This window comes from Agelaius tricolor, unplaced genomic scaffold, assembly GCF_023055355.1.
Source record: "Agelaius tricolor isolate 1412-34295 unplaced genomic scaffold, bAgeTri1.0.p SCAF_28, whole genome shotgun sequence".
NCBI lineage: Eukaryota > Metazoa > Chordata > Aves > Passeriformes > Icteridae > Agelaius > Agelaius tricolor.
In genome coordinates this window covers 8,213,153-8,239,675 of record NW_027269288.1, presented here as the reverse complement: position 1 = coordinate 8,239,675, position 26,523 = coordinate 8,213,153, and the positions used below count along the sequence as shown (strand labels likewise).

At 45.5% G+C, this 26,523-nt stretch overlaps 1 protein-coding gene across 5 annotated transcripts; it reads right to left on the bottom strand.

The window, feature by feature from the left end:
* Positions 1–2,150: 2,150 nt before the first annotated feature.
* On the bottom strand, positions 2,151–25,541 carry CTNNBIP1 (catenin beta interacting protein 1). Of its 5 annotated transcripts, XM_071449292.1 has the most exons (6): positions 25,410–25,541; positions 24,181–24,310; positions 13,467–13,556; positions 10,580–10,701; positions 10,047–10,137; positions 2,151–4,088 (listed from the first exon to the last, which is right to left on the bottom strand). In XM_071449292.1, the coding sequence occupies exons 4-6, from the start codon at positions 10,673–10,675 to the stop codon at positions 3,961–3,963; spliced, it is 315 nt and encodes a 104-aa protein (XP_071305393.1). In that variant the 5' UTR covers positions 10,676–10,701; positions 13,467–13,556; positions 24,181–24,310; positions 25,410–25,541; the 3' UTR covers positions 2,151–3,960. The 5 variants fall into 5 exon arrangements, with proteins under 5 accessions (XP_071305393.1, XP_071305397.1, XP_071305396.1 ...); XM_071449296.1 differs by lacking the exons at positions 24,181–24,310; positions 25,410–25,541 and adding an exon at positions 23,760–23,994; XM_071449295.1 differs by lacking the exons at positions 24,181–24,310; positions 25,410–25,541 and adding an exon at positions 23,760–23,803 and having other exon boundaries at positions 2,151–4,119.
* Positions 25,542–26,523: the final 982 nt, after the last annotated feature.

Genomic DNA, 26,523 nt, shown 5'->3' with positions numbered 1-26,523 from the left:
CTGAAAGTGAATTTCCTGAGTTTCACAGGCCTCTAGAGCACCATTTATTACCAAGGAGAGTCAAGCTGGAAAATGTCAAGGCAGCATAAAGCTCTGTGCATAGAACCATTTCATGCTGATACACGAGGCAGCTTGTGAGCAGGCCAGCTTATAAGGCTTCAAATTTTTTTTTCTCTTTTCCAAAATAAACAATCCCCAAACTGAAGTTCTTCAGGCTACAAAGGAAACCAGCCAGGTTGTTTACAACATACAGCAGGAATCCTGCTTAGGGCAAATCAGCTGCAGAGCAAATGAAAGCAGAGCTCAGGAGGCAGGAGATGATTTTTCTTTGCATGGGAACCTACCTCAGTCTGGCAGGGAACAGATCCAACCTCCTACCTTGGAAAGCAACAACAAAGCTCCTCCCTGCTGTACAGCACTTTGATATTTGTAAAACTCTAACTCAGAACTGCTCTGCAGCTTGAATGGAGCTTCCTAAACGCCCTTTTTTAGCCTCCAAGCTTTGGAACACTTTGTTTCTGATGGTAACAGTGAGGAAAAGATGCTACTCACTAGGGACTTCCTTTTCTGCAGACTGAATAGAGCTCGAGATTCCTTAAACTTCCAGAAACTGTTCTTCCTGCACTCTTGGTTCCTGCTGGTCCCAGTGCCCTGCAGCCCTTTTTGCTGTCAGCTCTGCCACAGCTCTTGAGGAGGCAAGAGACCAAAAAGAAAACTGAAGGACTGATCTTAAATGACTCCAAATCATATATTCCTTTCTCTGCCAGGGCACTCAGTGTATTTCATAAATAATTTCTAACATATTTTATACATTGAATTCAAAGCTTTTAACTTCTAGCCTTTATTTTTCCCTTTTGCAGTGCAGAACACTGGTAACCTCAGGCATGGCACTGTTCTATTCTTGTAAGGGATTCTGAGTAGCCATAGGAATTTATCCCACAAATGATCCCCATGTCTCATTTAGACAATCTCTGCTATAGGTGTTGGGTCTCTCTACTTCATGGGCCATTAATTCTTCAGCCTCTAACGGAACTAATGAGGCTGCTGGTGAATTGGAAAATAGACTCTGTGGAACTGAAACAGATGTAATGGCCAAGCATTAGAAACTCTCACACAGGCCATGGAGGATACAACTGCCAGTAACTGCTTACCTTAGGTAGGAACAAAAAATCTCAAGAGATTTTTTAATTTAATCAGTGATCCAAGCTTCTTTCAGGCAGTATCTCCCTCCAAAGTGTTGCTGTGCCTCCAGCTCACAGGTTCTGTTACTCCAGGGTTTATTTTAGGACCTGGGAGAATCAGACTCAAGGCCTGTGTGAATGGTGGAGCCCCATTTTCACTTACAACAGGCCATGCTCAGACACAATGAGCTTCCAACAACGGCAGCACCTGCTGCCCACCTGGGCAGAGAGCAGGGGTGGGATTCAGCTCTGAATCTTCTCCTCAAGCTCTGCAAAACACAGGGTGTTAGGAGAGGCAGATGAGCAGCCTGGCAGTGAAGGTACAACAGCACATTTTGAATCTCTAAAGGAACATTGCTCCCCAGAAGACCACCCAGAGCGTGTGCTTTTCTTGGAAGATGCCTCTAAAGCTTTTACATTCCCTTTCTGAATGCCTTAAGCACTATAGGGTTGATAATTGGACTACAAAGCCTTTTCTAGTTACAAACATATTTCAAATTAAATCTGTGCTCAACTCTGCCCTCTAAAACATTTGATTTCCTGGTTTTATTGTGAGAAGGCAAGAGCACAACAGCAAAGCTGGAGAAATTTGTACAGACAATAAACAAGTCCCCCATGCTGATGTCCTGTGTCTTTCTCAAAGGTGAAGCCAGGTGTTTTTCATTTGGCAGCTGAGCAGTGTAACAAATCAATATGAAACAACAGTAGATATTAAAAACTGTATTTCCCCCCCTGCCCAAGAGTTACATTTTTAGTGAAGAGATTAAACCACACAAACAGCTCACTTTCCTTCTTGAGAAGCCTTAGCTGCTGAGGAGGGCCCTGGACAGGCAGGGAGGATCAGTGTCAGCCCTGGGAGGCCACCCCAGAGCCACAGGAGGCCTCAGGTAACGCTGAGGGCTGCCCCCCTCTGCACCAAATTCACACCAAAGCGCTGCTCACGCCACCAAGTCAAAATCTAGAGAATCCTTTGGGCTCATTCCTGGTTTATTTTAATAAAGAAATTTCTTATCTGGCCCCAACAAAAAGGGGTAAAAGATTTACTTTCACATAGAACTTTACAAAGCTGCAACTAAATCAAAAGGAGCATTTTCATAAATAGATGTACAGTTGCTCTCATTACACAGTATTTATTTGCTCAAGATAATTTCTTCCTCGTGCTCACAAGTCTATTCTTCCTTTTGCAGACAGTCCATGGTTTCTCTCCAGCTTTTCCCCCATTTTGAGACCACAACAGCATCCTGTCAGCAGAATTTCTGGCCATGAAAATGGTCATGTTGTCACAGTTAGATTCTAGAATTGTCACTGTAAATAATTAACAACCATAGGAAAAGAACCAGGAACAGGTAAATTGAGTTCAGGTTTAATAGATTCTGAAACATCTTGAAGTCAGTGCAACCCACAGCAAAATCCAGAAGTTTTGTAAAAACCACTTGCACACATGAGAGAGAATGAAGTGCTTGGTTTTAGGCAGCAGTGCTGGAGACTGTGTGCAGATTCCTGAACAGTCAGTGCACCTCAGGAATTCCACTGCAGGTTTTTCAGCCTGTCAAGGTCTGTGTGTGTTTTAAGGCCCTGCAGCTGCAGAGAGTGAACCTGAGAGTGTCACCTACACTCAGTGCTGGACAGCCTGAAGCAGCACTGCTGCCTCCTGAACAGTCCTCAGGAGCATGCTGCTCTCCTGGCATCCAGAGAATTTCCCCTTCACCAAACAGCTGCAAGGAGGGAAACCATATACAATTTTTCAAGTGACTAGAAACTTCAGTTTATTAAAGCCCAGTGCAAGCTGAATTTAAGTTAATGATCATTAATTGTTCCTAATGTGAGAGCTACTCTTGTGCAGCAGTCAAAGGGTTAAAGTGGAACTCTGCAGTATTTTAAACAAGTTCACACATTCTCTGTACAAATTTGGCAAATTCATGTCACAGCCTCAGATCTCATTCCTGCAATTCCTGCAGAACATCTCCAGCTCCTCTGTGGGAAGCAGAGAGAAGCCCTGGGCAGCCAGGAGTGCCAGGGCTGGGGCACAGCCCCCTGTGCCCACCAGGGCTGGGCATCCTCGGCCTGGCCAGGTGGACTTCCTGAACCAAATCTGCTTTGACACAAAAGAGCTCCAGGCCATGGAGCAGCTGAGGATGGAAAAACTGATTGCATCAGAAACACTGCAGCCAAAAGGAAATCAAACCATGACTTCAAAGCCAATCAAAAAACCAAAACAACCCCCCAAAAGCAAGCGTTTATATGTGTGTAGATGTAATAAATATTGCAAAGCACATTTGTCTTTCCCCCCCCAAGTCAATAAGTATAAAGAAATAACCAATGCACCAAAACATCAGCTTCCTGCAATGAAAACGCTGGAGTCAGCAAAATACCTGCAAGCCAGCTGAAGGGAAAGCTTTTGCATTGTCACCCAATCACAAGTTGCTTCCAGTTCTATGCAGCCAAATCAAACCCTCTTCAAATTCACAAGTTTGACCTAAATAAGCACCACAGCATGAAAAGCTTCTTTAGAAGTGGGATGTCAAGAGACTTTGTTTAAAATATAAAATAAAACGTGAGATAAAAGGTTTCCATTGGTCAAGTTTGAAAAATTGCCTTCCTTTATCCAACCACAGCCTGTCCCTTTGAGCCAACCAAAACCACACCTTTGGGTTTGTCCTTAATGAACACAGCCCGGCTGAGTTGCAAAATCTGACAGGAACAGATGGCTGTGAGATGCATTCTGAGGGTTGGGCAAAGGGAAACAACATTACAAAGGAGAAGGAATACCAAGGAACAATTAGGGTGGGCAGAGGAACTTATTAATGCTCAGCCATCCTCCTCTATCTTCAGGGATCTCACTGTCCTCTCCAGTTCTGTGTTGTTCAGGTGTCCTGCAGTTACTGTCTTCTGTCTTCTGTCTCTGACCTGGAAAATGCCATCACAACATCCTCAGCACCTGCAACAACAATGGATACAGGAAATCTGTGCCATAATTACTTCCTTTAAAGAGCAGGGGAGAGATGCAGAACCCAAAGTGTCGTTCTAAACATCCATACAACCAACAGGAAAGGAAATGACAAACCAGGGAGTGCCAAACCACCACCACTGCCTGTCCCACAATTGCTCAGCTCCACAGAATCCTCTTCCAGGGCTTTACAAAGTTCAAATTCAACTCAGATGGAGCACAGCATGCAAAACTCCTCCAGTCTTTTACCTGAAGCATTTCAACAAGCAAATCTCACTTTTGTGCCCCAAGCAACTTCTGCCCATACACCTGCACACAAGGTAAAAGGGGACTAATAAAAATGCCTCATCTGATCTCATTATATGAATTCCATTTCTCAGTTATCTAATCTGCTCTTCAGTTGCAATATAGCAGGAAAAGTGGTGAAAATGGTTGTAAATTCCCCTTGCTAATGTCCTTAAAAGCTAAATCAATGCTCCTGAAATGCAACTGCACTTACTTTTGTACACTTCACTATTTATTTGTTATATGTACTCAAAGGAGGAAATATTAAGGACCAAGCAGTAGTAGTTTGTTTTTCATATGTAGGGCCCTTATCTTATATAAAACTACATCAAAAACTGCTCTGATGCACCCTCTTGCCAGCATTCAGAAGCCCTGCAGTCATCTCCCTTTTCATCTCCTGCACAAACTGTTTCTTCCTTGATCAAAACATAAATGATATATAGCACCAGGATCCAGCTCAGAATTAACAAGCTGCCTTGTTGGTTTTAAAACATGCAAGAACTACCAGCCCCTGAAGAAAAACAAGGATTTCACTTGCAAGGATGGTGACAAAGCCCTGGGTGCTGGGGAGGCTGCAGCAGCACCTCTGGCACAGAGGGCTCCAGCAGCCCTGGAAGGTGCAGGAGCAGCTGGAATCTTCTGGCAACCACAGAGCCTCACCCAGCACAGCATCAGCTGCCCTCCTTCACAGACCTGATGTTCTCCTGGGCTCTCCCCTTCCCAGGGTCTCAATGGGAACAAAATTCCTGCAGGTTTCCTTGCCATCCCAGATAACCCCAGAGCTCTGTGCTCCTGCCTGCCCCAGCAGGAACCTCCCAGAGGCCACTGAGGGCACCTGGCTGTGTCTGGAGATGGCCCCCAGCAAGAGAACCTGGGTGACATTTGTCCAGAAAAAGGTCATCCACGTTTCTCAGCATAAAAGCAGGTTTGGTTCCAGCCCTGCCCTATAACCCAAACTCCCCAGAGCCAAAGGAAACCAAGCTGGTGAGGCTGCTCATGAAGCAGCTCTCCAGTGCCTGTGCACAGACACAAACACTGCCAGAGAACAGAGCTGGGCCTTCTGTGTGCTCAGGGAAACCAACCTGAGCTGCTCCTGCAGCCCCACTGGGCTCCCACAACGGATGTTTTGTTACTAACCAAGTAAAGTAATGCAAAAAGCAGAGCACAGGTTATAAAGTGAAACTGCACATGGCCAAGAGGCTGTGACTGAGACAATGGGATGTGAACCACGTCTGCTTTGAGCACATCCTTCACTGAGCTCTGCACTTCCAGCAATTAATGTACAGAACAATGACAAAGGCACACTTTTACCTGACCTGCATCTACACATGCAGCTGCTCCCTCCACAGCTGTCCCTTTCCTGGGCACACATTTCTACCCTGAAATAGAGACTCACAACATTCCCAGTGAAATACTCCTTATCTTTTATGAGCAAAGCATTAATTGCCACAAACCTTTAGACACTCAGATACTTCTCTCACTGAATCTGCCTCACGCTTCCTCACCCTTGTTCTTCCTACAAATTAACAATAATTAACAGGTGGGCTTAGGTCCTATCTTAGAAAATAATAGTGACAATCTTACCCCACTAACTTCCAAAAAATTCCCACTGAGATTAAGTTCCAATTGCAGCTGGTTGAATTGCTGAATTCAGAGTTCTTTTACACCACTTGTTCTTCAGTCTTAGCAAGCCAAGATGAGCTGAAGGTCAAATGACTTTACTGCAGGGCAGGGAACTGCAGCCTGAGCTCAGTGTCCCCAGCTGCTCCCTGCCCACCTCCATGGCAGAAAGCTTCCCCAGGGGGGCTGGTGCCAGAGCAGGGACCTGGCCCAGAGCATGAACCCAGCAGGGTAGGGCTGCATTGAAACCACACCACCTTAACACCAGAGGAGATGCTGACACCTCTAACAGCTGCTGCTCCCAAGTGCTCTTTGAATGAGAAATAGATCCGTACACCTGATTTGCTTGTAGTCTCCTGCAGAATTAATTAAACCCCAAAAGCATTTAGAGATCAGAAGGTTTAGCCTGTTGGGAATTTCTAAAGGCTGCCAAAATTAAAAAAAGAAATTCTTCACTTCACACAAGATCTTTGCATACATACATTTCTTCAACCACCTTCCAGCAACAATCTTCTAAACATTAACTCTTCCCTGGAATTCCCAGCATTAGCATCCTAGGCTGGCATTCTAAAAATACACCATGCACTGCTGAGAGCAGCAGCACACTAAAACAAGCCTTATGTTCAACAGAATAGAAGTGCTCTGAGCAGAGCTCCATCTCCATTCTCCAGCAGCATCTGCCAGGCCATGGGCAGGGTCCCCTGGAGCCCCACAAGCAGCCTGGGGGGTTTTGGTGCCCCAGCAGCCAGGGAACAGCCTCACCCAGGCAGGCACGTGTCTGCATCTCAGCCTTGCCCTCCCCACGGGAGCAGCTTCCTCCAGGAACCAGCACCACACTCCTGTTGCTATAGGAACACCAGAGCTGCAATCACCAAGGTCTCAGCACAATTCCCATCTCGTGCTTCCTCCCTGCACTGCTCCCATTTCCAGAGCTGCCAGAGCAGAGCCTGCAGCGAGCCCAGAGCCAGCCCACCCTTGGAAATGCAAGGAGCTGGGGAACAGGGCAGGTGGGGCTGATGCAGGAGATGCTTCTGGAACAGAACTTCCTGAGAGGCATTTTGCTTGTACTCAAAAATATGTGAGAAAGCCTGAATTTCATTAAGTGTGAGCTGTGTTAGCTCTTGCTGCAATGCAGGCAAGACCAGTGTGTGAACATCCCAAAACAGCTCAGGATTACATCCCCTCTCCAGCACACATACTGGTTGAACTGAGATGCCTCAGGGCTCCTCAGTTATTCTTGGAGCCATAAAAACAAACAACAAACACTCCACAGATGTCAGCTAAAGAGCTCCCAGGGTAAAGAAAAACACCCTGGATTTTGCACTTTAGTATAGGTGTTAACAATGACTGAAAAATCAAATGACATTAATATTAGACTCAATTACCATAACTCCTCTTCCAATAAAAATAAGGATAAACTGAAGGGGAGTCTTTGCCTTCAGGCTTGATTAAAAATTACAGAGATATTCCAAGACGCTTCCTGATCCAAATTATCTTCCATTGCTGGATCCTTAGACAGCAAACAGAGTCTCAAGGAGGAGCTTTAAATGTCAGAGATATTGGCATTAGCAGTGGCTCCTGGAGGGTTTATGGCACGAGCCTGAATTCAGCAGGGACAGTAAAAACTCCTTCCTTAGTGCACTGCCACATCCTGGCACAATGGACACAGAGGCTGCAGTGGCTCCCTGTGGGCAAACAAAGGGGCTCAGACAGAGCCACAGACCCTGCCCAGGAAGCACAGCAGGGACAGCACAGCAGGGACAGCACAGCAGGGACAGCACAGCAGGGACAGCTCAGCACAGGGACAGCTCAGCACAGGGACAGGCTCAGCACAGGGACAGGCTCAGCACAGGGACAGCTCAGCACAGGGACAGGCTCAGCACAGGGACAGGCTCAGCACAGGGACAGCACAGCAGGGACAGCACAGCAGGGACAGCTCAGCAGCCCTGCCCAGGTCACTGCTGTGGGGCCACAGGCAGAGACACAGCTCACAACTCTACACCATCCATCCTCTGCACTCTTATCAAGGAGACCCCACACACCAAAACAACCTCCTGGAACCGGAGCCAGGCTGCAGCACTTGAAGGGACACACAGAAACCTGCAGGTCCATGACAAAGCCCTCAGAGTGCTCAGGCCAATGATGATGTCATTCTGGTTTTTGGGACAAAATGGGGATGTGAAGTTACCTTTGTGTCTTTTGTGCCTGCTGGAGGAAAATGGCTCTAAAGATACATCGGGGACACATCAGGCTCAGAGCAACCTGTCCTACTGTGGAACAAAGGACTCTGAAATCCACTGAAGTGCTAACTTGGTGTGAGTTACTCCCTAAATAACACCTCTTTTTGTTGTTGTGTAAGACAAGCTGCATAAAGGAAAAAAGAAATCCTCCAGAGGAGATTCAATGAAAACAGAAAAGCAGGGAAGAAAATTCCTTTAAGCAATCTTGGAGCAACAGAACAGGGAGTGTGTGGACTTGCAGGGCTTTTCCAGCACCAGGCAATGCCATCTAGTGGAGATGGGATCTCCCTTAGGGTGGCACATCCCACACCTATGCCATGGTATCCCCAGGAACTCCATACTCAGCCCTTCCTGTTTCTCTGCCCCAGGACTCAGCAGAGGGCACAGGCAGCAGCAAGCAGGGAGCATTATTGTTACTGACTGAGAGAAACCTGGAGAGATTTCTAAGCAAATCAAAGTCCTGAGCAATAAATTATAGTTGCTTCTGTCTGTGGAGCACACTACAGCTTCAGCACCACTGTAGGAAGTATCTGTGTCCCCTGGCTGGACTTCTGATTTTATCACCTTTTCTTTGCCAAAGTGCAGGTAATTCAGCATTGATTTCACTGGGAAAAATGTAACTTTGAAGGATAATGCTGAAAAATGCCAACTGCAGCTAAGTCTCTCTTAACCAAATGTGTCTACCCCAGTTTTTGACAAGAAACAAGAAAATTCTCACTTTAGATTGGCAGAAAAGTTGTGTATTTTGGCTCAGAATTCTTCAAGCATATCCACCTCCATCAGCCCCCAGCTATGCAAGGAATGAGCACAGCAGCAAGTTTGTGCAGGTTGTCTTTGTGATGGATTTCTAGATGTCTCAGATCTATACTAAATTTCTGCTCAGATCTTTCTGGCACGACTCTTACAATGCTCCTTCCATTCCAAACTGCACCTTATGAACGTGACCTGGCACGAGGGCTGTGCAGGGGAGGGAGAGGAACCCAGTAAGAAACATTGAGGTTCAGAAGGGATGAGTGGACCCAGAGCAGCTCCACACAACTGTTTACCAAGACTTCTCACAGAATTAACAAAGCCAGCGCATCCTGGCCTGCAGGATGGGTTTCAGCAGGTGGCAAACGATGCTGGAAGTTCAGGAGGCTGCAGGTGGTGTTTGCTGAGGCTGCTGCCCAGGGAAAGCAGCTCCAGGGCAGAGGGAGGGCACTGGGGGGGCACTGGGGGCATTGGGCGGGTACTGGGCAGCACTGGGGGCACTCACCCTGGTCGATGGAGTGCTGGGGCAGCTGGGAGGCATTGGGGGGCACTGGGCAGCACTGGGGGGGCACTGGGCAGCACTGGGGGGCATTGGGGGGGCACTGGGCACACAGAGGGCACTCACCCTGGTCGATGGAGTGCTGGGGCAGCTGGGGGGCATTGGGGGCGCACTGGGCAGTACTGGGGGGGCACTGGGCACACAGGGGGCACTCACCCTGGTCGATGGAGTGCTGGGGCAGCTGGGGGGCATTGGGGGGGGCACTGGGCAGTACTGGGGGGGCACTGGGCACACAGAGGGCACACAGAGGGCACTCACCCTGGTCAATGGAGTGCTGGGGCAGCTGGGGGGCATTGGGGGGGCACTGGGCAGCACTGGGGGGGCACTGGGCAGCACTGGGGGGCACACAGGGGGCACTCACCCTGGTCGATGGAGTGCTGGGGCAGCTGGGGGGCATTGGGGGCACACTGGGCAGCACTGGGGGGGCACTGGGCAGCACTGGGGGGCACACAGGGGGCACTCACCCTGGTCGATGGAGTGCTGGGGCAGCTGGCTCAGCTGGCTGTTCACCACCCCCGCGTACGTGCGCAGGAACTCCTCCTCGCTGGCCGTCAGCTGCGGGCACAGAGGTGACAGAGGTGACACCTGAGCCCCCAGCAAGGCACAACCCACCCCAGCAGGGACAGGCACCACAGCACCTCTGCTCTGCTCCTCACCACCTGCACCAGCCCTTACTTGTGCACAGCAGCCAAGTGGGGCATCATGAACTCAGGGGCAGGATCAGTGCCACCTTAAAACAGCTGCTTCACTTGGCTCCTTCTCCAATAATGAAGAAGTTGAAATCATTTATCTATATATGGTAGTTCCAGGCCTCACAAGCCTTACAGTGTTTAAGCAAAAATCAATTGTGTTTAAGTGATAACTATTAAATTCAGGATGGCTCAAACAATTCAGCATTAAAAGCAGACCATCACCTGCCCATCTCAACAAGCACTACCCCAGTTAGTCCAAAGTGGCCTGAAAACCCACAAAGGATGGGCTGTGAGGAGAATCTTACGTTTGATCCCATCTTCCTGAGCATGAGCAGCACTCTCACTTTCTGCTGGATGTACATCTCCTCCGGACTCTTCCCGGGGACGCCCTCACGGTTCATTCCCCTCCTGCCAGCTCCTGGATTTCCTGCAGATACAAAATCAGGAAAGCACAAACTAGAATAGGTAATGGGGTCTAATAGGAAATAGAGGAAAAGTTTAATTTCCAAAATACCTGTTTTCCACCCGTGGGCAGATCATGGAATATCCTGGGAGAGTAAGGAATCACCTCCTTCCCCAGAGAAACCCTTAAAATGTCAGCAGCTAAACTGGGCCTTACACATCCAACTGAAACATTCACAGAGGCTCATGCTCACATCCCCACAGCTCATTATCTGTGGTTACATTACTGCTTGAGTAGAAAAGGAATTGTAAGAACTAGATGAAAGAATCACCCTGACAGAACAGTCCGTGGTTTGGGGTTTTTTCCATAAATAAGCACAAGCAGAATGAAAACAGGATGCAGAATGCACAGCCATCAAGCCCACAATGGCTAAACAAAAGCTGTGTGAAATCTAAACTCTTAAGTCTTCCTCCTCTTTTTCTTTTTTCCTTTATGTATCATATAAAAAGGCCATTGTGTTACTGTAAAAATTGCTAACATTTATGAAATGGTTTTGGAGAGAAAGCAGAACTAAGAGGAGCAGGGAAAGAGTATAATTTAAACCCTGAGTTTTTGCTTCTTATTTTAATAAAAATAATTATGTTCTGGAATAAACAGACTGTGCTATCCAAATTCTATAGCACAAAGCATGATTATTATATGAGTATCTGGTAATTATTTAAGTTCCACAACAGGGTGTTTACCATGACAAAAAAAAAACCCCAAACATTCAGGCATTCTCTTCAGCTACTCCTAAAAACCATCCTGAACCATGTTTATTACGTCAACAATAGTAAAAACTCTAACCTGAAATGTAGAAAGTAAAGGTGCCTCAATAACACCCAATTGCAGCAGTGTCACAAACAGGTGGCACTGGGTGGGCTTTGAGGTCCCTTCCCACCCAAACCATTCTGTGCTCCCATGAGTGGATGGAGGTGTGACCCAGCCACTCCTGCACCCCACACACCTCACAAGTGGCTCCAGAACAGGTCTTCAACCACTTCTCAGTCCCAGAGCTGGGTTTGGTCCTACAGCAGCCTATAAATGTGATTTCCTGAGCCCCAGTAATGAAGGGAACACACGACCCAAGGCTTGCATAGGGAGGGCTGTATCCCAGCAGGTTCAAACAGTTTTCCCAGTAATGTTCTCCTGCAGTCATTACTGACCTCTCCTCTCACTTCATTTCCATTATTACTTTTAAGGGAAAGTAATCTGGGTGTGGAAACCGTTTAAAATTACACAGAGGCCCTCCTGAGTGAGTCAGAAGTAATGCAAACTTCAGCAGCAGCTGCTGGGACAGGCTTTGCCACCCACACTAGTGAGCATGGAGATAACAGCAGGAACAAGTGAGAAAGATCCATCACCAGTCCTTCTGGAACATGTTTCAGTGGGAAGATCTGCATGAAGCTGATTTGCTGTGGATGGCTCTGCTTGGAAACCTGCAGCCTGTACATGTGCAAGGTGATGACTGTTGGGGCTTTTTATACAACCAGCAAACTGCTCTCTGAAGGGGGAATTAAACAAACCCATAATTTTGCCTAGTGTCAACTCAAGTAAGTAAATTGGATTATGCTACTGGGTTTATACTCCACAGTGCAATTTACTGAGTGCTAACAAGTGATGTCAATAGTAAGGCAATGAACAAAATAAGATAGTGGGCAAGAGACATTAAGTTATACACATCCAGAGACTGATAAAGGAATAAACATTGATCAAGATATCCAGCCAGTCTGAAAGTTTGGGACTGGTTCCTAATATTGTAAATACTTCTCAAAAAATATTGTACTTGTAAAGGGGGAAGCTGCTGTACTAGTAACCAATCAACCTAGGAAAGAAAAATCACAAGGAAAACTGAGATGCAGGAAGACATCTATTGTTTAAAAATGAAACAAAATGGATGGGAAATCAGTAGGTGGCACCATCCACAAGCACCAAGAAAATGCCACAGCCACCCCCATGCAACGAGGAAGACCCCACTTCAGCACTGCTCTGCACATCAGGTATTACCAGACCTGCTTTGGTTACTATTCATTGTTTTCCACCATAGCTACCTTCCAGTTGTTTATTAATTTTCCAACTTTAAAAAGTGATGGGAATTCCTATCCAAGCCTGGCTCTTCTGAAATAACCTTCAGCCAAGATGGGTTTGTCATGAAGCCCCCTATTTAACAGGAAGGATAAAATCCTAAAGCCTCCCCATTCAGTGAATGCTTCACACAATTAGGAAGCAGAATGGGGGGAAAAAAGCACCCAATATGGCTCAAAAAATATGCAGAGAGAGGTAAACTAAGCTTTCAGAGGAACAGCACTTTGCTCTCCCCACACCACACAACCACCCTGCCAGCACAGCTCTTCCTACTCAATGACAGCAAAGTGGAAAGACAAAGGTCTTAAAACAGCACTCAGACCCCAGCATGAGAAATGTGAACATATCTCTGTTTTCTTGTTACATAAAGCTTTCAGAAGACACAGTTTAGGATGACAACATTACCCAGCATATGCTACATGAGAAAATTTCCAAACCCACAGACAAAGCTGGTCCATGCCCAGAAGACAGCATGATCCACATTTGCAAATGAAGGACTGAAAAATCTTTTCAAAATACTTATCAACTTAGTTCTCTGCAGAAAGCTGCATTAACATGCTACACGTTATGAAATGCTCCTTAAGCACCATTTCCCTGCCCCCACAAATCTCTCTGGCTCATGGATGAGTGGCCACTGCCCCATACCCAACCAACAAAACACATACCTGCTTCTAAAAACCACAGGAGATCAGATAATCCACGTGTGCTGTCCTGATCAGTGACTGGAGCTGGGAAAAATGTATGAGGGAACTGCCCTGTGAAAACAAATGAGCAAAGAATTACAGAACATGCTCAGCTGAAGCCCAGAAAGATCCTTAATTCAATACATCTTCACTCCCAGCCTGCTTTAGAACACACTCTAGGTAAAATTCAAAAAACTGCACCATTGTCTGGAGCTGTTAAACATATGAACCTTATTATGTTTAAAGTTTTTTAAAATCAAGCCATTCTTCAGCTGCAAGATTTCCACCCTGGCCATACCAATGACATTCCCAATCACTCCAGAATGAATTGCATTCAAGCTTTGCATTCTTTAGGCAGCTTTCAGCACAAAACCCAACTGACAGATCCTGGCCTCAGCAGAGAAGTAATGGGATTTCAGCTGAATCTCTGGGAATTGTGTGCCTGGCACTGCAGGAACAGAGGCCAGAGGCTGGTGAAGCCATTGAGAATGCACTGTTCTATCAGATCTGGAGCTGGTCTCTCCAGCTAAGGGTGAGGCAGATGTGCAGAGCCAACAGCAAAGTTTGGGCTGCCTGTGCTCACCTCTGGAGCTCAACGTGGATCTACTCCCCAGTGCCACTTTTCCATTCCTTTCTCACAAAGAACACTGACCCCTGCATTTCAAAAGCTGCAATGTTAGTCAGGAATGACTGAATTCTTCACTAAACTCTGTTAAAAGAATAAATGCTTCAAGCTTGTCCTGCTGCATCCAACACACTGCAAATGGACATAATTGGGTCACCTAATTCTTCCTTGTTTGCCAGGCACAGGCAATGAAATTTAGTTCTCATTTACTTTAAAGATGATTCACAAGACAGAATAATAAACAACAAAGATCTGTATATTACAGCCAACACTGCCAGCCCAGCTTTGCCAAAGCAAAGATGTGAGTGTGCAAACACCTCCCCTTGCCCAGCAGCACAGGAATTGTCCTGCAGGCCAGCACTTCCCTCCCCAGCGCCTGCAGTGGGCTGGGTGAGGATCCCAGGAATTCCTCCAGCTCAGCAGGGCCCAGCATGTGGACTGGGCAGAGCCAGGAACGCCTGACATCCCCATCTGTGTCCTTCCAAAGCCTCTCCTGGGCTGGGCAGAGGCTGTGCACCCCTGGCACACCGAGCACGAGCAGCACCTTCCCACTCAACGCCCTGGGCTGAAGCTGCAGCTCTGGCAGGGCAGGAAGTCAGAGAGCAGAGGAAACCAGACATGGGATTGGAATGAGCAGGTGGAGGAGGTACTTCTACACCTAAAAACACCTGGGCTCCTTTGCAAGGATATTACCCAAGTAATGTGAGAGCTAAGTACTTCCAATTTTCCCACTTCCAATTTCCTCACCTCTCTTCATTGTTCCTTGTTCTGAAAGGTCTCTAATGAAAATAAAATATATTTTTTCCCAAAATGAATTAAAAGACCACAGTGGCTTTCTCTTCAATCACTGACCCCAGATACAACAGTACATAATGAAAAAACACTGTAACTGCAGTTAGTCTTCCCTTTTATTCTTCTTTCCTAACTAGGTTTAGAACATCAGCTATTGGGGTTTCACTTCAAAAAAATGTAGACAGGAGAAATCTGTACTCAGTCTCAGTTTAACTTGTCTGTTTTACCAACAGATGGAAACAGCTCCTCAGGAAACTCAAGCCTCACTCTGCAAGAACTGTTTTGACTGAACGCCTTCAGAAGAAGATTCCAACACACAGCAACTGAAAATTACAGATTTGTAACTCTATTTCCTTCACTTCCACCTACACTGGTACGAATTCAAAACCTGGAAGGGACTTTCTGCTGGACAACGTCACAGGTAAGTTCATAATTAAGAACTCCCAAACTCTTCTGACTCCCCTCCTGTTACCTTTTTAAATAAACAAACAAAAATGTCACATCTCAACAGGAAAAGAGACATGCTAAAGAAAATGCATCTTTATAAATTTTGCATAAAGGAAGTTACTTAAGCATCCCATTCAGTTTTAAAGCCATGCTTATTTAATGCAATGAGAAAGCAACATGAGCTTTTGTTCCTTCAAATTTCATATTCTCCCCCACACTGTAGTCCTATGTAATGCTGAAATTCACAATGACCACATTTTACTGGAATGGGAAAACACAAAGTGCAACTGAGGAATCTGCACAGCCTAAATTGAGGGGGACAAAAATAAAAAGGCAGTAAGCTGTTGGAAAATGTAGTATTTTACATATTCAGTCTTAATAATTTAGGGTACTTGGAGCAGCCATCTGGCAAGTTCTTTAAAGCCTAAGTCACAGCTGACTCCCTCTTTAATATCTTGTAGCATTTCCAGTTATAGCCAAAAGAAACCCAACAGGAGTTAGTTCAGCTACAATTTATTTTTTTGTTGAATCTGACTGGTTCTGTAGAAGGCACTGAAAACCCTCAATTAATGGGAAAGGATTATAAAGCTTAGCTAAGGAGTAATGGTGAATAAACCCGAGCACTGCAGGTTCCCTTTGCTCCACACAAGTGGAGTTCAGAGCAGCAGGAAGGGTCCCTTTGACTCTCTGATATCATTATCAGGGTTAAGCCATTCCCCTCCACAGTGCCACCACCAAGCACTTCAGTGCTTAAGCATGGTCATACTGGGGAGCTTGGAAGTGCAAGGGGATCCTGCCCCTAATTTAAGCCTTGTTAATTTTCAAATGACATTTTTCAGAGAACAGTTAAGAGCCCAAAAAACCTTCCAAGCTGGAGCCTGAAACCTGAAGTCAGGAACCAGAGCCTGCAAAAACCCTGCTACAAATTTTCCTCTAATTCATTCTGACTCATGACCTTCAGTCACAGGCAGCTGGAGACTGGATTAATTCCCATCTCCAGAGGGATACAATGAAGAATTCATAACAGCTACCTATTTATAGGTGAACAGTGTGAACTGAAATATTTAATACGGGCTTTTTTTTTGTCTTCCTTTCTATGTTCAGTGCTACCTTTTAGCTGACTTCAGAATCTGAACCCAGTGTCAGATTTAGGTCAATTTACTGCTGGAACTCCCAGATGTGGTAGGTTCACATCTCTTAAATGTTAGATTTAAATTTTTAACAAGACTCTACAGCCCTCCTTCTTGAAGGAGGACAGGAAACAGCCCCAAACACTGCCAGTTATTCATGAAACATTTATGAACACAAGCAGGGGTTTTTCTCCCCAGTGCTGGAACACCTTTCAGAGCTTCAAAATGAGCTTCAAAAGTACCAGTGAAGTGCATTCCACAGAGCTACCCAATATACCAAAACAGTTCTTACATCAACGCTCAAGCTGACTTAAAAAATAAATTTAAAAAAATCCTACTGTCATAATCACCACTTTAATGAAATTAAAATTTGCCTCCTGACCTCCAGACACACACAAACCAGACGATTTCCCCCCCTTCTCTCAAGGACAAGACACCTCTCACATCTCATGCAGTTAAAAGAGGCAGCACAGGGGTTTAGGTAGTTCACGTCAGTCAACTTGAAGCCTCTGAAATTAAACGTAGTAACAGCAACAAAACCTGAAAAAAAGCCTTTCATTTCTCTAAGGTATTCACACTTCAAAGATGAATGTGTCAAAAATTCTTTAAAAAGTGACAGCACTTTATAAAGAGCAGTTTATCCACAAATTGCACCCCAGTCCAAGAGACAATTCCAATTCTTTACTCACGATGGTCCCCACAGCTGCATGGGTAGCTCTGCTCCTGTCCCAACATGGGCTCTTCTCCTATTTAAAACAAAGCTACAAATCCTCTAGGCAGGAAATTAGGCACTAATGACAGATAGCCAACAATTTAATTGCCAGGTATCCCACTGAAGAATTACTGCTAAAAAGTGTTCAGCATCCATCATTAAAATAGAACAGTGCAGCCAAGCTTTGTATAGATCTATCTGTAAATATTTTATTTCAGAAACAGAAAATTTCTGGAGAAGATTTCAATGCCATTTCTGGAGTGACCAACTTCTCCCAGCCCCAGCACACAGTGCTGGGTGCATTTAGCCTGAAATGGCAGAGAGCACACGTGGTGGCACAGAAAGGCTCTCTCCCCTGTGTGTGCACATATATTTACACATTTTTTATATAGGTATTTATAGGCATTTCTCTGGTACTCATCTACACAGGATCTACAGACAGCCAGGTATTAGTGAGAGCTCTCAATGTGCTGCCCTGTAATTTTTACTGACATCTGAACATCATTATTGCCAGGTCACAGCCATTTCACACTGCAAATGCCTATAAATCTGTTATTGTAGAAAGATTATGGCTAACAAGATTTTTTTAAAGCAATTAAAATGTGAGATGTTATTAGGTTGGTGACTAGTTAGCATTTTAGTATTTTGCAACAGTGTATCAGGGTACATTGTTAGGACCAGAGACTCTCAGATTAATAGTTCTTTACTACCAAAATTGTGTAACCATTGGACAGCAAAATTAAATAGTGTCCTGGCCTCATACATCAATAAAATCTGCTGTAAAATGTGGCAAGCACAGCCCCTTATGTCTCCCAGTTATCTTGCCTCTTTAGGAAAAAAACCCCAAACTTCTGTGCTGCTTTCCCCATGGATACTCTGAATAACGAAAAAGAGCAAAGAAGAGGTTCCAGTTCTGAATCAAGGTTTCATTTTCAAAACCATTTAAAGAAAACCATTATTAATAGCTCTTGCTGTGAGTTGAACTAAGAATTAATGGCTCTTTGTCTAATAAGGCCACATGCCTTGATCATGTCTGTGGGACCAAGCAGAACACAAACTCTGCCTCCTCAGTGACCCGTGAGCAGCAGCAGTGCTCCTGGAGAATATGGGACCTTTGCTCCTAAGACCTTCATCAAATAATAACACACAAGGCTTTTCCTAGATAGGGTTCCATAGGTTGGTCTCAGCAGAGTAAGCCAAGTATGCCAGCTTCTCTCTTCTCTGAAGGACTCACTAGAAACAAAAAGCACAAGAGGAGGTTTTTTGTTCCTTTCTTAGGTCACCAAACAATTCTGTGCTGCAAAGATATCTGATGGACAGAGGAGGGAGGAAGGAAAAAAGTCCTTGTCAGTTTTAAGAGAGGACTTTTAACATTCACTAGTTTAAAACAAATTCCTAATTACACACCAATTTTACCATGAACATTTTGCTTTCCCTATGTTTTGGCCAAGGGGGATTGCAAGGAAGGAAATCTTGCCTTCAAGAGACTTCGTATTTCTCAGGAAAATGGATGCAATTTCCTTCCTGCCTAGCCACAATTCTGAATGTTACCTTAGCTCCACGAGTGGAGTGAGAGCTGAAGTGTCCCCTCAGCACTGAACAAACACAGACCAGGCTGGAGAGAAAAGCCAGGGACTGCAGGGGCTGGGGGCTCCAGCGAGCCCCCATCGGTTCTGGGACTGAGCAACTCCTGAGCACAGGGGAAGGACACAACACACATGTCAAAGGCAACCACATGTAAAAACACTAATTTGGATTAATCCAACTGCAATACATAATGATAGGAACAACAGGAGTTAGCCCAGAGACCATTCACAACAAAGCTCGAGAGTGGCTGATCCTTACACGAGTTAAAACCACTGCAAGATCCCAGAGCACCTCAGGAAGGTGCCAGGAGCAGCCACCACCAATTTAAGGCAGAATGGGCAAAGAGAGTGGCTGGAAGAGCAGGCAGATTTGTGCCAAACCACAAGCACCATTAGGTACACCTCTGCTATGGTCAGCTGCTCAACAAAAGGCAGGAGCTGATAGCAGTTCCATCTAAAACTGCAGCTACCAAGAGCAATGAAATGAAGCCATGAAAAACAAGGGCCCAAAGTGTAGTGCCTCATATGTGCTGTTTCACACACAGTACTTTATTTAAAGATTGAAATGTATTTTGTAAAAGTTACTGAACTAAGAATCTGGACAGCGAAACAGTAACAGAATGGTTGCAGCTTGATGTGAATTGTGAAAAGCTTATTTTACCAAGTTCATTGTAGCTGCTGACCAAGATTTCAGCAATAAAAGTTCTGTTTAGCAAAACCTGATGTTTCTGACCTCTGAATTTAAGCAAAACCTTTCACGAATTCCACATAAACCTACGAGTATTATTTGGCATCTACAGACATTCCTGAAAAAAGGCAGCTAAGAAGACATGAATGCTCCTATTTTTCTCAATTTGGCATCAACTCTTGAAGTTAATTATATTTTAAGTGTTATTGCTGATTGGTTTTGCATAAACATTCAGTTAACTGTGTTTATCTTGAAGTCTGATATTGCCTCCCCCGACCAACTGAGCAAGCTGCCAAGGCACAAAGAAATTTCCAGTTTTCCACATAAGATCCAACACATTCAAAGTTAGGAAACTCCATTAAAATTACATTAAAATGGCAACAGGCACCAGAGATCCCTGCAGCTGCACTATCCCCTCCTCAGTTCTACAAAAAGCCTTCCTTCAGTAGTTTACCTGAAGTTGTTTCAGGATTTATATTCCTCCTTCACAGCAATTCTGCTGTAAAAATTTAGGTCACATTTCCTTTAAGGGTGCACGTCCATGTGTACTTATTTAAAGCTCAAGGAAATTAATTAAAAGCTCCTCACTGACTTCACTGTGCATTGAATCAGGACCTGGATGAGTTCAGAGGCAAAACAATTACACTTTAATTAAACATCTCCACCTTCATGTGAAGTAGTCAACTAATTTTATGGAAGGATAAACTGAGTCAGAAGGTTTCTGAGCCTGGTCATGGTCATAAACAGAGTTGATTACCTAAGTTGTTTCCATATTTTTAGCTGCCCTTATAACACAGAGAAAATGGACTTGGTGAAAAATCAAATAAATTCCTGGTCTGTGTATTTGCATGGAATAAAATAGAATGTCCTGAGACAACTGGAATGGTTGTACAAATTTACTGACTCCACCTCTGTTCCCCAATCAGTAGCTCATTTAGTCAGTCACAGGAATTCCAATAATGCAAGAAGTTGAAATTATTAGAGGGGTTTTTTGAGATTTTTAGGCTGTCTTGTTTGTTTTTAAATATCATGACTAATTATATCTATATTACTTTTGAAAACAGAAATAGGCTTGGCAGATTTGATACTTGTAAAACCTTGGATGTATTTAATGAAAAGCAAGAAGTATGACTCCACTTTCTGAATCCAGACTGACATTTAAACCATACAGAAGCTCTGTAGTGTTCTGTCAGATCACCAGCAGTGAGCAGAAACAAGAATGAGCTTTCCTCACTTTTTCAAGCATTTGTTATATAATGCTTCCTCAACACTAAGGCTGAAAATAAATCTGAGAGTCAGGAGAGTGTTCTCCTCATTCTAGTACTAACTAATGGGGTTTGATTAATTTGCTGATCTTTGATGTCTTCTCACCTCTAGTTCTGCTCCCTCTGCTCTCTCTGCGCTCTCGTGCCAATGGAAGCTCATGGACAGTGCACAGCTCTTCAAAGGGAAAAGGAACTGTAAGAGTCCTCCATTCTCAGAGATACAACACTGAACAAAGTGGTCTGGGGTTTTTTCTAAATGAAGTTACTTGGTAAAAAGTTTTCAGCACATTTCAAACCCATTTACTTATAGTTTCTCCCTCATACTTAGAAGTAAGACCATTGAATTACCAACACTGGATGTGGAATAGGTGGCAATGTTTCCATTCCAATAATTTGTATCTTTGGTGCACATCACCATCAAAACTGGGACTAGTCACACAATAGCTTTAGCCCAGAACATAACATTTGGCACATTTGGCAGAATTGCAATTTTCCCAATCACTTCTGCACTGCACACCCGATGGTGTGGTGCAGCTGCAGCAGCTGCCTCTGTCCTTGCTGCATTTCAGCAGGAAATCCAATCTGATGACAGCCTGCAGTAAAAAGAAGTAGAGTTTTGCCTGTGGATGTATAGAAATATTTCTGATACCAAATCCTTTTATTTTGGAAAAAATTCTCCTGGAGGTTTCTCCCAGCATCTCCAACAGCAGCCTCCAAAGCCTATTGCCTTTCTGTGCACAGCACTTGGGTGGATGTTTGATGCTTCAAACTAGGTCAGATGCTCAGGAGGGTGCTTTGTAGTCAACAACCAACTTAGGAACTGAAATACTTGGTAAAAAACATAAATGTTTGTGTTGGTTACAGATGACAAATATTTTGGAGAGGAAAATCTTATATTAAACACATATAAATAGATCTAATTCTGACAAGCTGTTTCCTAGGCAAAGCATCAACCTTGAACAGCTTAACCACATCAGGTACTTTTAGGTGTTAGCTCTGTTTGCCCATATGCAACTGCAGGATGATTTTTCATTTTTGGCAGCAGATATGTATCACAGTCATTGTTAGTAGTTACAAAATCTAGGTTTTGTTTCCGTTCACTTCTGGTTTTGTTTAGAAAACAACACAAATTGTTTTGGAAACATCTCTCTCCTCTTGCAAAGTGAAGCACTCTCAAACCCTGGATGGGGGAAAGGAAGGAGGGGAGCAGAACAGGACACAGCTACAGATTTCCCATAAACCTGGGATTCAGAACTGGCTTTCCCCAACACTCCACAGGATGTTCTGTCAGTGACACGAGCAGTAACCAATTTGTTCAGACAGGGACAGGGGCTCCTGCTCACTGTGAGCCACAGCCCTGCCAGGGCAGCCCCAGCTCTGCTGCTGGCACAGGGACTCCTGCCAGCCCAGGGATGCTTTCCCTGCTGAAGATTTCATTGCACTCCACCTGCACCTCAAGAAGAATCCTGAAAGCACTCTTCTGCCCTGTGTAACTTTTCCATAACTTGTTGCAAGGTTTACAATGAACTAAAAGAGAAAATTGCTTTAAAGCAGATTTGGGTCCAGCCCATTACCAGTTAAGCTTTTCATAAATGGCCTTTGCTCCTGCATTTGTTCAGTCCTTCTTCAGAGATTTATTATTTCTGTGTACCACATCAACTAAGACAGCACACAGTCCCCCAACAACTCTAAATTACACTGAGGGAGCTGCCAGTTTCTCCCACTATGCCAAGGATACAATAACTGATGATGCTTTTTCAGTTAAGGGCAAAGTGAAGCAACAGAAATGTATCTGAAGTACACCTGTCACCATTTTCCAAATGAATTTGTTTGTCAAGGCAAAAGTGGCTTGTAGCTTGGTAAGAAAACCAGCCTGTATTTTCTGTATGCTCTCTCACCTTGAATACCTGTACTTTCAGAATAAACCCCACTGAAGTACATATTTAGCCTCATATTTTCACCATTTACATAGAGGTTCTCTTTCAGCAGGCTATTTCACATCCCACATGAGCTCCAAAAATAAGCAAGGACAAAAGAAATTGAAAGTCTGTGACTTCAGCAGCCAAAAAAAAAAAAAGTAGGATTTTGTAAATGTATTTAAAAATACGTTCTTAAATCTCTCTAATCATGCCTCTCACCATATTGGAGCCAGCTTAGACCAGGACTGTGAACCAGCACACCTAACTTGTCTCCAAAGTCTGCTAGAGTATGGTGTTTTGATTCTTTTTTTAAATCCTCACATCTGCAGAATGTCTCATGCTCATCTCACAGAGCATCAAAGCTCATCCCGTTCAACATGCCAAGATGAGGAACGGACAAATAAAAGATGATATACAACAGAGCAAAATATTCTCGTCTTGAAGAGAAAGCAAACCCGAGTCTGTGAGGCAAACATGCCCTGATGAAGCACATCTGGGTGTCGAGCAAAAAGGAGGATCACGTCTCATCTGTCTCTGATACATTCTGATCCGGAGGGTGATGCTGTCCCTCTCTCACGTATCTTCCCAACAGGTAAAACACTAACGTGTGCCAACAAATACCGCCCATGTACACTGAAAGTTACCGAGTGCTGCCTCAGAGGCTCTAGAAACACAGTTTTTAGCCAAGGCAGGATTACCCCGAGGGAAGCCCTTTAGTAACCACTGTCCGAGAGGCGTTTTCGCAGGCGAGGGCCGGGATGGCGAGAGCGCCGCGGGCGCAGGGGCTGCCCCGAGCCGGCCGTGCAGCCCCGGCGCTGGGTGGCACCTGCCGTCCGTGCCCGCGGCCCCGGAACACCTCGGGCAGCTCCGGGCACGGCTCCGGCTGCCACCGCAGCGCAGCCGTGCCGGGGTGGGACCCCGGGAACGGGCGCCTCGTGACGCAAGGGGTGATGCCAGAGACGAGAAAGGCACCTCCCGTACCTGTGCGCGGGGCCGGGGCCTGCCAGGGGCCGGGAGCGGAGCGGGGAGCGGGGAGGCCCGGCCGGCGGAGCGGAGCCGGCCCGGGCCAGCGCCTTTGTTCGCGGCCGCGCACAAAGGGCACCGCGCTCACCTGGTGCGGGGCCCGCGGCCCCGGCGCTCCGGCGGCTCGGGCGGCGGCGGGGCGCGCTCGGCACGGGCGGGCGAGAGCAGCGGAGCGGAGCCGAGCGGAGCCGCCTCCTCCTCCGTCGTGACTCACCGCGGCGGCCCGAGGGAGGTGCCTGGGCGGCTCCGGGGGAGGGACCCGCCGCCTCCCGGCGCCCAGGGCAGCGGCGGCGCCGCAGGCAGCACCCGAGAGCCGGCCGGGAGGAAGGGGCGGGGACGCGGGGCAGGGCCGGGGAAGGGGCGGGCAGGCCGGGCAAGGGGCAGCGCCGGCCGGGCAAGGGGCGGGCAGGCCGGGCAAGGGGCAGCGCCGGCCGGGCCCCGTCCCCGTCCGGGCCCCGTCCCCGTCCGGCCACCGGAGCGCTCCGCCGGACGGACCGGCACGCACTCACCTGAGCAGCATCCCCTGGAGGGACGCGGTGCCGAGGTCCCGGGGCTCCTGCTGTCCCTCCCGGTCCGGGGCTGCCGTGCTCGGGCCGCCCAGATCCATCCCAGCGGGGCGCGGGGCTCAGTAACGCTGCGCTAAGAAAGTTAAAGACACTGCAACATCCAGTACAGCTTGGGCTAATTCAGCCAATACAGAAAATGCCAACCTCCAGCTAAAATAAGTGGTCATTTGGTCATTGAAGCACTCAAAAATAAAGTAATGCTTCCCCTACATTGACTGAAGAAGAGTAAAACCCCAGTGAACACAGAGGAATTAATTAAAACTAAGATCCAAAGAAGACAGAAGCCACCAAAGGCTCTTCACCCTGCTCCATCACTCATCTGCATTATGGTTTCCCACTAGGTTAACAGTAACCCTGCCTTCTTACAGGGTGCATTGGTGAGGCCAGCAAGGTAAGTACAAAATTCCTGGAGATGAAAATGCTTTGTGAACCAAGTGTTATTTAGTAAAATGCATCTGTTCTCCACTCGGCATTTAACTTAATTGCAAAAAGATAGTCACAGTAATGAAATAGGTGGCACTTCCTTTAACAGCTTGATACTTAATGACATCAAAGCCCGATGCCACTGAAATCCAAACCCCACTGCCAGCTAATGAAGGGCTTAACATGAAAGCCTCTGCAAAGAGCAAACCCAAGCCTCTGACAGGAACAGGAATGGTGCAAATGTGCTGGGATCTGAGATCACTGGCACATACCCACAGCACAGCAGGCAGTAATGATTATTAATTATTTAAGAAAAGAACATAAGAGCTCCAGCATAAGCTGAAAAAAATATGCAGAAGCATTGCACTGGGATCCTCCAGTTGGATTACTGTTAATTAGCACAGTACATGAGTCTGAGGGAAAGATCTAAAAGCATCTTATGCTAGTGGGAGCATATAATTAAGCCATCATTTGCATCCTTGCAATAGTATGAATTTCCTTACTGATAACATCACGGGCACAACACCATTTTATGACTAAGTACTGTCTAGCTCTCCTAATTCAGCTGGCTGACTGTACAGCAGTGCAATGCAATCTTACACATCATCAATTTAACATCCTGCATTTATTTAGGAAGGGTTTTAGCAGGGAGAGATACCACAAGGCTTCCTCTAGCCTAGGAGAATTTTAGATTTATTTTCTTCAAACTGAGCTCCTGCCCCACCTTAGTTTGTTCCCTTCAAGCTTACCAAGATGTTTAGCTATCAAGCAAGGTGACATCTTGCCATCAGTCACTTGTATCATCATAAGACATGATGGATGCTCAAGAGGCCTCTCAACTATGCTAGGTCTGCAAGAGATAGAGTAAAATATTGTTCATGTCCCATGGGAATGCATGGAGCCTCCCAAAGCACACAGAATGCAGAACTGCACAGATCAAATCCGTTACCCTCCCAATCATCACGCTGCTTGACCTAACCCTCAGCAAGGGAATGTCAGAAGTTTAATTATCTAAAGGTTAAGTCTAACATTTTTACAAGTATTGGATAAAGACTTGATATTATTTTACCAAAATCTATCAGATTAAATGGATTTTTCTTTTCAATAGCTTCTAATCTCTTGTTTAATGAGGCTGCTGTTTATTCTAGTAAGCCAAAACTTCATGAAACCTTTTCCTCTGAATCCCTGCTTGACTTAGAAAAATTCTCTCAATTCACCCTGTCCTTCCTGATCTCCATTTGTTTCTTAATCAGCTCTGAAATTCATTTAGGATTCCTTCACAGCACAGCTGCTCCCACCCTCCATGTCCCTCTGTACTTGTTGGCATCCCCCTCTCATTAAGGGCTTCCAGAAGCATCTGCACACACAATCCCTGCTTTCATTATCCATGATTCAACCACACACAACAATAATGAAAACTCTTTCTCTCCAAGATGTGTGTGGGGTACCCAGTGAAGGACTTGTTTTTAGTTTGGAATCTCTTTTGTTAATATTTTATATGTCAGACTTAGTCTGATAATTCAAATCCATCAAAATCATGCATTGATCCCACTTCAGCCACCAGTAATAGAGCCTGAACTGCCTGGCCATAGGGTGTCATTTACACAGAGCTCTCTATCAAAATGAATTTGACTTTTACAGGCAAAGTAGCATGAGAAACTAAGGGATCTCTTAAGAAATCTTGTATTTTTTCTTCAACACAAAGGTAACTTGCTACTTTTCCATTCAAGATCAAAGAAGAGAAATAACACAAGGAGACAAAGATAGAAGAAAGAAAGACAGGATATTTGAAGCTTCAATTTTCTAACACTTTTTCCTTCAGATCAGTACAATCACTGAATTCACTCTATAGAGAAAGAAGAT

Coding starts and splice junctions, on each gene's coding strand:
- CTNNBIP1 (XM_071449292.1), bottom strand. CDS start 10,675: ATGAACCGTGAGGGCGTCCCCGGGAAGAGTCCGGAGGAGATGTACATC. Junction 10,138..10,579: donor TCAGGAAGATGGGATCAAAC/GTAAGATTCTCC, acceptor CTGTGCCCGCAG/CTGACGGCCAGCGAGGAGGA. Junction 4,089..10,046: donor CCAGCACTCCATCGACCAGG/GTGAGTGCCCCC, acceptor GGCATTTTCCAG/GTCAGAGACAGAAGACAGAA.